At 32.2% G+C, this 9923-nt stretch overlaps 1 protein-coding gene across 2 annotated transcripts; it reads right to left on the reverse strand.

The window, feature by feature from the left end:
- Positions 1-1518: 1518 nt before the first annotated feature.
- Positions 1519-6894, reverse strand: LOC148606979 (uncharacterized). 2 transcript variants are annotated; one of them, XM_088544642.1, is made up of 2 exons: positions 6525-6894; positions 1519-3238 (listed from the first exon to the last, which is right to left on the reverse strand). In XM_088544642.1, the coding sequence occupies exon 2, from the start codon at positions 3230-3232 to the stop codon at positions 1556-1558; it is 1677 nt and encodes a 558-aa protein (XP_088400768.1). In that variant the 5' UTR covers positions 3233-3238; positions 6525-6894; the 3' UTR covers positions 1519-1555. The 2 variants fall into 2 exon arrangements, with proteins under 2 accessions (XP_088400768.1, XP_088400767.1); XM_088544641.1 differs by having other exon boundaries at positions 1519-3260; positions 6525-6893.
- Between the last annotated feature and the right edge of the window lie 3029 nt (positions 6895-9923).

A 9923-nucleotide genomic window follows, 5' to 3' on the forward strand; every position in this document is an offset into this window, starting at 1 on the left:
AGGTGCATTTCTAATGTATAGTACTATCAAATTAACAATAAAATCCTGTGAATAATCTCGTAGATGTAATGGATTCACCAAAAAAAAAGGTCGGATTACATTATGACAAGTTGCACCCACTTTCACGCCATGAACGATTACAATGGTATTTCATAACAAGCATTTGAAAAGAATCCAAAAGAGGTATTCTGTTTTTTTTTAACCCACTTTTGTGCGAAAGTTGTCTTGATTTTGTGCATCCTGGGGTAAACCTAGTCAAATACTAGCCCGATGCCTTCATTTTTACTGGAACCCGCCCTTCACATGAATCTGCCACTGATAAGCACATGTTTGCAGCTCACAAGACATTAATAATTAGTAAGTCAACTTAAAATGTATGGTTCATAGAATTCTTTCGCTAAGCTAAACAGTTTATATCCCAATTATATTACATATCAACTTATTTCATGAATACTTCATTTCACATTTTAGTCTCTCACAAAAATATGTTGTTGACAGTACACATATGAAAATAAAATTCTTCAATGAATGTATTTTTTTCGGCCTATGAAGAAATATCCTGATTTATGTGGTTCACACTACTTAGTTATTTTCCAGTGTGTCCTACGTGCACAGTTCATCTCAAATAAATTATATGAATTTGTTTTTAGTAGCGGACATGGCCGAGTTGTTCCGATACTTTGGTTGTATAGAGAATCACAAGTGGGCCAATCATTTAGAATTGTTTTAATATGTGACTAATTATATCTCTTATCACCGCTATTTGAGACTTTGTCTTTTGACCTTAAGTCAAGTAATGCCCATGCGTAGGAAAGAAAGATACATTTTAGTACATTTCAAATAAGTGCACATGCTTTGGCTATGAAAAATGTGTAGATACCAGAATATTGACAGGAATAATTCCTTTTTTCTGTCATGTAATAGTGGTGACAAGAACAACCTTTCTTTTCGATGAGCACTCATTTTGCATCGCAACGAAATATCGAGAATAAATAAAAGGAAAATGCTAATTTTCTTAATCAAAACGCCACTTTATATCAAAAGACTTATCCCACATGCTTGATTATAGCAATTCTACTAATATGATAAAATTAACACTTAAATTCCTGAACGAATGTTGGAATCTCAGATCTATTTGAAATTGAACATATGTTCATATTACATTTTTTATTGTCTATTTCTATCATATATAAATACTATTGTCATATTATGAAGTTACTTATTTTACTGGTCTTTAGTATTGTATTGTTGTATTCATGTTAATATCCATTTCTATTTGTTAGTGCAAATAAGTATTGTCTATTGTCTTTAGCCATAGACCAAAGAGGGAATTGTTTCTAAACCATGGCTGGGTTTCGTCACTTGGGAATGTGTTTTGTTTGGAACTCTTTAATTTTCAACAGGGGGGTAGTTAGTAATCTATTTTATACTGCATTATCCCGCGTCTACTTAATGAACAGTCGCTAACTTTGTGAGGTAATCTCCGTAAACATATGACGTTGTCACAGAAAAAAAATATCAAGTTTTGTGTTTATTTAATAAAAGTTCTTATAATTTACACATCACGTGGTTGTTCTTGAATTGAGTAAAGACGTATTTTCTTTCGTTTACCGTCCACTATCATCATGATACCGTCATGTATGGTAATACTGGTAAGAGTAGTCAACTCCCCGATCAGTAAGTCAAACTGTTGTTTACCATCGGCTAAAATGCACTTCACTGAATTTTGAACTACAGATACGATGTATATTCGCGAGAACTTGTCAATACAAATGCTAGTCGGTTGTAAAAAGGCATTCAGTTCAATTTGAAAAATTGGATTTCCATCAGACAATATGCACCACAACATTTTGCCTTCAAAACCGGTGTAAAATATTTTATCTTGATAACATTCCACAACAGTTGCAGTTCCTGCATGAGATATTGTTCTTACATTTTTCAGGTCTTGATTGATTACTGTCAACCTTTTATTCACGCATACTAAAATGTCGTCTTTGAATTTGTCAACACCATCGCAGACAGACATAAGACCGAGTTCCACAGATCTAAGAACAGAGTATGTGTTGGTATCGACAAGACATAAAGCATTACCGTATGTTATGGCGACTATTGATTCTGAAACAGTGTGTGCATACTTAAGTCTTTTACTACCTACAGTTGGCAATCTTACTTTTCCACGAATTTTGAAAGAATGATCACATATTACAATGCAATCCGTATAACATGTAAACAGGAATCTGTTGTTACTCAAAAAGCAACAACGAACGAACTCAATCCCCCTTTCTACACTCTCCGATTGAATCACTTGTTTTTTTGTAAGTATTGGAGGACCAACATTTAAATATTGGACTTGCGATTTAGAATTTCTATTGATTAATTCGTTTTCTTCTATTTCAATTCTAATATCACATATACTTCTCAAATGTTCAAGGGAATTAATTACTGCATTATTGGGTGCGCTCCTGAGAGACTTTACAGAAAAATCCTTTTCGATTTCAGAATGCATTTTTTCTATTTTATTTTGTTTTGTTTCTTGCCTTTTTATTGTTCGAAACAATTGGATCTCTGAACCTTTTTCCACCACTCTAAATAAGCATTGTTCCATAGTTTGGTTTTCTTCAAGTTGCTTAAATAGGCGTCTAGATATAGTGTTGGCATCCTCCTTAATGGCAATGGAGCTAGATTTTAGTTCGAACCTCGACTTTGCTTCGACAAAATCAAGGCGATCATTTAACTTTTTCCGTAAGTCAGAAATTTCCTTTAAAATATCCTCCGTTTGTCTGTCGATTTTGTTTTTATTCTTTTCCGTTTCTTCTATGAGATGGTTGATACTTATGTTCGTTTCGGAGATCTGTTCTCGGAGGTGTGACAATGCTGCACTTTTGTGCACATTCTTTGATGCATCTTGGATCGAAATAACTTTCAAGCAGTTTGAGTGGGAATATGGTATACATAATGGACAACATATGACATCATGAGCCGTACAAAAAAACGACAGAGGTTGATGATCATGGTCCGGACATGTTTTGGGTAGCTCTTGCAAAATTGGGAAAACGTCAGACACCTCGTCTATATCTATCATGTGATGTTCACTACTAGCAAGAGACTTTCGATGATGTTTTGAACAGTTTAGACACAGACCTTCGTTGCAGTCCGTACACCATTTAGATCCATGTGATTCTTCATCGTCCCTACTGCAGGGTCCACACAAAAGAGGCAGCTGTGACGCCATATGCAACTAAAACGTTGCAAATCGCATTCTAAGCATAAAATTTCAATTAGCATAAAACGAATCATAAAGAAAATTATTTAACTGACCTACTGTTATCCAATACGAAAAAATAAATCTAGCATTAATGTGAAACGTATTAAGTACCATTCTATGTAAGAATCAGGAAATGAGTGGCACATCATTTTTCTCAATTTGGTCTCTTTTGTCACAAACAAATTCAAATACATCTAGAAAACAACTGAAAAGCTATTTAAATTTATCCTGAAGCATTGGGACGTAAATATTTTTTGACTGCTTATGTAAGGAAAAAGTTCGGGAAAATTTTTCCGCCATTTTTCAATAGTGCATTTCAACTAAATTTAACCCATCAATATCTTAAAAAGGCAAACTTTACAAGCACTCTGACAGTTATTTCTTGAGGTTATGAGGTTATGTATAAATATTTGGATAATGCAATAAAATCTCTGTATATTTTTTCTTCATGTGCAACACCTTATACACATTTTGCCTGATTCTTAGATGGAGAAGTGCTTAATTGTTTTAAAAACATCAACTAATATTAATAGGACAATTGGAAAGTGTGAGAAACATTAGATATAATCATGAGTTAGTTACGGAATAGAAGTTCCTCCATACTTTCCAATAGAGGAAATAAATACAGAATATGAATTCCTCTGGAAATCTGACTGTAATATTTGATCATAACGGAATAAACCTGATATAACTTATGTATCTAAGAGATTTTCATAATTAAAAAGTCTATAGGAAGTGTTCTATTTATGGAATGACTGTTATATTTTTCTGTCTATGAAGAAATAACCTAAATCAGTGCACACTTGGAAATAACATGCGTAGTTAATTGTAACTTGGTCACTAGCATTTCATGACATGTAACTTTGCTATTTATTATGTATATTTTTCAATGATTTATTGTTTATTGTTATTTTCAACATGAAGTTTAAATTTTGTGTTTGTCGGATTGTGTTGAGGCGTTTTTCGCGGGAGTAAGTCCGAGAAAGAAATTATCCAGTTTATTTCAGATTGTGAATTATCCCAATGAATTAAATAGCGAACTTTCGATTATTACTGCTTTCTATAATACAATCACATGAGGCAATTTTTATACTGATGGGTGGCCTGGGATTTTTTTTATTTAAAAAAAATAAATTATTCCAAATAAAAGCAACAATTTTTTACATAAACTCAGCCATGGACAGAAAAAAATGAATCATTTTTACCCTATTACTTCACGATACCGATTTTCAAATAAACGGCTACTGAAAAAAAAGAAATAATTTTCGCGCTAGTTTTAAACAAATTTCTGACTTTTTGACTCAACATAAAATCCCAGCCCCCACCCCCATCCACACCCGCTAGAAGAAAATAGCTTGTGCTTAATACAAATGTACATGTATTTCTCCCTTACCTTCATTAGTAGCACATTCATGACCTACTCAATATGGTTCTGGTCAACTGAAGGTCATTATGTTACTTGACACGTCCATAGGCACTTGGGTCCAGTATTTTTTTTTCATTTATTGGTTATTTTTTGTTTGTTTGTTTTTTTCTTTTTAATCGAAAATTCATCGTTTTTAACCATAATTAGCAAGTTTTGACGAAAACTGAACGATTTTCGCAATTTTGACCCTCCCCCTCCCCCCAAAAATAATCATATAAATGTTTTACCTTCAACTTAAAATGTGTTGAACGTGGATACCTATAAAATGCGAAACGAAATCGAAACGAAACGAATTGAAACGAAATCCATCAATTGCAAAACGAAATCAATGAATTGCGAAACGAAACTGTAAAGAGCGAAACGAAACTAAAATGCAAAACGAAACGGAACGGAGAAAATAAATGTACGTGAATTGTAATAATATGCACATATATGTACTTGAAATAAATCTTAAGATGTATACAGCGATAAAAATTCAAAAAGGATTAACCAAGTTTAACGTATGTATATTGTAACGACCAAGTGGTCAAATAAAAGTTACTTGCTAAGAAGCAGGTCGATTTTAATAATCTAATAATTTGTTTATGCACATGTCGGAAATCGGGATTTGTTTACAATGTGACATCGAATGGAATGTCTATAAAATGTGCTACCATGTCAGAGCCAAGATTATGTTCAGAGTTGAGCCTGGTACGGTTAATGTATGTATATGAAAATTAACCATCTGGCTGGTTGAGTCAACTTTCATCTGGAAGTTCCGATAGATTTGTTTACGTGTCACTAAGACGCCATTACCCTAGATAGGTTGAATATGAATTAATATCCTTTGAGGAATTAAGAGGCATAGTTTAATGTTTTGCTGAATTTACATCTTTAATAAAGTTTAAGGGTTGAATGATCAACCTTGATTTGCCAAATAATGATAATAAGAATAAGTCAACCGGCGATGTCAACCTTCAAAGTCAATCTTATTAAATGTCAACCTTCAAAGTCAACCTTATTTGATGTCAACCAACGACTTTACCCAACCATGGAAAGGCTGTAAGATTTCTGTTATTTGGAGGACGCTTACCCTACCGCTGCACCTGGGCCATGCTAACAGTTTTTAGTGGAGTCCGAGTTGCTCATTTACTTTTGTTACTTTGTATGTATGATTTTAGTTACTTTTTGTTCTTTGTTGTGTATGCCTGTTTTCCATGTCTGGTCTTTGTCCCTGGATTACATTCTTTTGATTACCGCTATAACCTCGATTCCCTTGATTACTCTTATTTGACCCATGTTGAAAATTTATTTTTGCCAATGTTATAAAAAATTGAATATGATATATATAAATTTATGATACCATTTTGAATCCTGACTTTATTATAATTATTTCAACCTAATACCGATACAAAGACCCACGCAATTTCTAAACGTTTCGGTCGAGTCCTTTGTATTTCTATACGTGTATGCCACTCGGTAGAAAGGGCGAAACCGTTACAATATGTATGTCTGTACTACTTATATTCATGTTCATAGCAGAGTGCATGTCTTCTTCAGAATCTTCTTCTTTTTCTTCTCATTTAGAGTGTAAATTCAATGTAGCACCCGGGACACAGCTAAAAGCTTCGTATTTACAACTTTAAAACCAAATTATGTACAAGTTAAAACATGGCCTCTTGCTGTGTATTGCTGGTGAAAGGCAGCTATGGTGTTGGTAAGCTGCCCCTTTAATAATTTTATTTTTATTTTATAGGTACCCGTTGACCATATCAGTCAAGAAGAGTACTGTTTAAGTACATGTAAGCACCGTGGCAATAAACATTAAGCGATATTGAAAACAAAATATCTTACCTAGCAAAGAATACCGCAATAGCTGCAAATTACTTCCTTGATCCCGACATATATACTAACTCTTACTTGTGAACGTCACAAGGTTAAACTGATCAAGGTACCAGTATCGCATTGCATATCAAACAGAGAAATAATATTATAGTAAATAGAGCAAACATCACACTATAAGATGAAAAACTTTTTTTAAAAGAAAATCTAAGTTAATAACATAAAAATGTTCCACTGAAAAGGTTGGTTTGATGAGTGCAAAACGAAAGTGAAAGTAGAGAAAATGGTTATTTATAGTTCGACTACTTTTCTGTCCGATCTTCGTGGACTTAACCTATTTTCTTTGCGGGAAATTATTTTTTAATATTTTTCAAACGATTTTTTAATATTACAAAATCATTTTGTGATATCAAATGACTGATTTTGCAATATTGCAAAGTGATTTTCTAATATTACAAATTCATTATCTAATATTACAAATTCATTTTCTAATATTACATATTCAGTTTGTAATATTGCAAAATGTGTGATGTTTTATAATATTACTAAATCAGGAATTTGTAATATTAGAAAATGAATTTTTAATATTACAAAATGAATTTCTAATATTAAAATATCTTTTCTTATATTAAAAAATGATTTTGTAATATTAAAAATTCATTTTCTAATATTTCAAAATATTGATTTTTGTCCACTTTGGATACGGGTGTTTCTAGAAAAGCAGAGGACGTTTACCCTACCGGTGCATATGGTCCATGCTCCCAGTTTTTAGTGGAGACCGAGTTGCTTATTTACTTTTATTACTTTGTATGTACATGTATTATTTTGCTTATTTCATGTTCTTTGTTGTGTTTGTCTGTTTTCCATGTCTGGACTTTGTCCCTGGAATACATTCTTTTGATTTCCTCTAGAATTTGGTTCCTTTGATTACTCTTTCAAAGCAAATGAAATGTAAAATGAAAACGCAGGATTGAAATTAAGCAGACATAAGAAGGAAGGGAAGAACAGGCTATAAGAAAAAAATAAGACGGCAGAATCTATTATTGTCTTAGTAATTTATATTAAAAACAATAGTAGGCACAAAGACCGGACCTATTAAACTAACCAAGACTACAATGCAAGAGGTTGGAATTCCGTTACTCCATACCCTAACGGCACCAAGGCAGAAAATAGCTTGCCAGACAACCTCAAGCATTGCTGGGGTGCTATGGTAACTTAAAAAGACGTGTTGGAATATTTCATCCTAGCCATTAAATGGTTGCATTCTTAGATAATTAGTACCAAATATGTCTACAAAATAAAAAAAAACTTCGAAAAAGGATCGACTAATAAAAATGCACATCCCTGCAGGGAATAACTCTCCCGGATAATTTTCTAAAAATGGCAAACAAAATAGTTAAGAATTGGAAATAAAAAAAAATTTTGTCTACTGAAAAGTAACATAAATTTTCCATGTGCATATTGTTTATTGCGCGAAGTGCAATAAACACACTATGCACATGGAAAATTTGTTATTTTTCAATAGCCAAAATTTTTATCATAGCCAATTCTTATAAATTAATTTTAAAACATATTTTTTATTTTTAAACATGAGAAAAGTAGCTCTGAATTTAACTGAATAGGGGCGTGTCAATATTATTTTTACCCAATATTGAGATATAACAAAATTAAAATTATTTTAACCAATCAGAATACAGTATTTATCTCAAATTAATTTATTGGAATATAACAATCATATCAATATTACAAATATCGATATGCTGTTCACGTACTATCTTATATAGTATATGTTTATGAAGATATTTCATACGATATCTGATATTATATGAGGCATCTTAAATCTTGCATGAATACATAGACCAGTAATATCACTGCTTTCCATAGGCATTATAATGATACGTTGAGCGCCCAAGAGACAGTGATTTTTCCGGAAATATAGATAATGCCTCTAGCTACAGCCAGGCAATGGCTGTTGATAACAGAATTAAATTTAATAAAAAATGTACCAAAGTCTGGCTGTACTACAAACCTTTTCTATACTTGGTACAAGGAGTGTATGTATAAAGTCCCTGCTTGGAACGGTGGTAATGTAAGCTGGGCTTTGGCAATGATATATTTTGTGATACAAGTTTTATAACTCTTCTTTTGATATGTTTTATTTCAACCACCCTCTGGTCAAATGATGCATTTGCTACAAAAAAAAAACATCTTATCAGGTCATTTATCCTTTCCGATAAAAATATGGTTGTAACCCCAAAAAATTATTTTCTTTTTCCAGTATAAAAATTATTTGAAAGGTTATTAAATACCAAAGCTGATTTAAAAAAAGGAAACCAAATTCAGTATTCTGATAAAATAAAATCACTTCCCTACATGTACTTACCTAAGTACCTGTACCTGTCCACAGTTATCAGTGGCCGTTCATGTCAAAATAGGGATATTTCTATCGGCTTACTTTTAACAAGTACCGGCTTACTTTTCAAAAGTATCGACTTACTTGTTAAAAGTATCGGCATACTTTTCAAAAGTAAGTCGATACAAAAACGTTATGCATAGTGAAAAAAGTATCGGCATACTTTTCAAAAGTAACGGCTTACATTTTGTTTTAGATATTAACCAATCCAATGTTCCGTTACATCTGAGCATTTTCTCACCTAAACCACGCGATAGCTTGAACGCCAGGGATCTGCCTATAAACTATGTCTGTCCCATCAGGAGGTCAATGATGCTTAGTGAAGACTTTAAAATTAGTAGCGTTTCCTTTTATTAAATAAACAATCTCTCTATATATTGTACATAAAATCGCTTGCCCACTTTGGGCATGTGACAGTTAAAAATTCAGCTATAAATAATTAAAAATATCAAATTAAAGAAGCAATAGCAAACAATAAACAATTAATTGTATAATTATGAATCAGTCAAGTTAGGCTGACATGTAATAATTAACTCATTTTATTAGTAGCAATAAGGGCTATAATAATTGGTGCCTACATGTATGATGTATTGCATTAATTCAATTAACCATAATGGTATAAAATGTTGTCTCCTTTATTTAATCTATTATCCTGTTTATATTCTTATCCAAAAGGCTTAACATAGTCACCGCAAATTTCTTCTTTCTCTGAAAACCAACACAAATGATCTATTTGAGGCTTTCGTTCAAATTCAAGTAGCAGAGATGACGACGATAGGAGTTTAAAGACCTGTATATACCCCAGTGACTCTGTATGGTCGACCCTTTATCCCGCTTTAATATTGTAATTTATAGTTTAAATATATTATATAATTTAGAAGATTGAAATTGATAACCTAACAAAATAAAGAAAGAAAAAAATATGTATACTAATGAAACTATAACGAACTAAGTGATAATACAAAATATACAAAAATCATAAAAAGTTAAAGAAAAAT

The sequence above is a fragment of the Perna viridis genome, chromosome 9 (genome assembly GCF_037379345.1).
Source record: "Perna viridis isolate PV_CMFRI_1.1 ecotype Kerala chromosome 9, ASM3737934v1, whole genome shotgun sequence".
In the NCBI taxonomy this organism is placed as follows: Eukaryota; Metazoa; Mollusca; class Bivalvia; order Mytilida; family Mytilidae; genus Perna; species Perna viridis.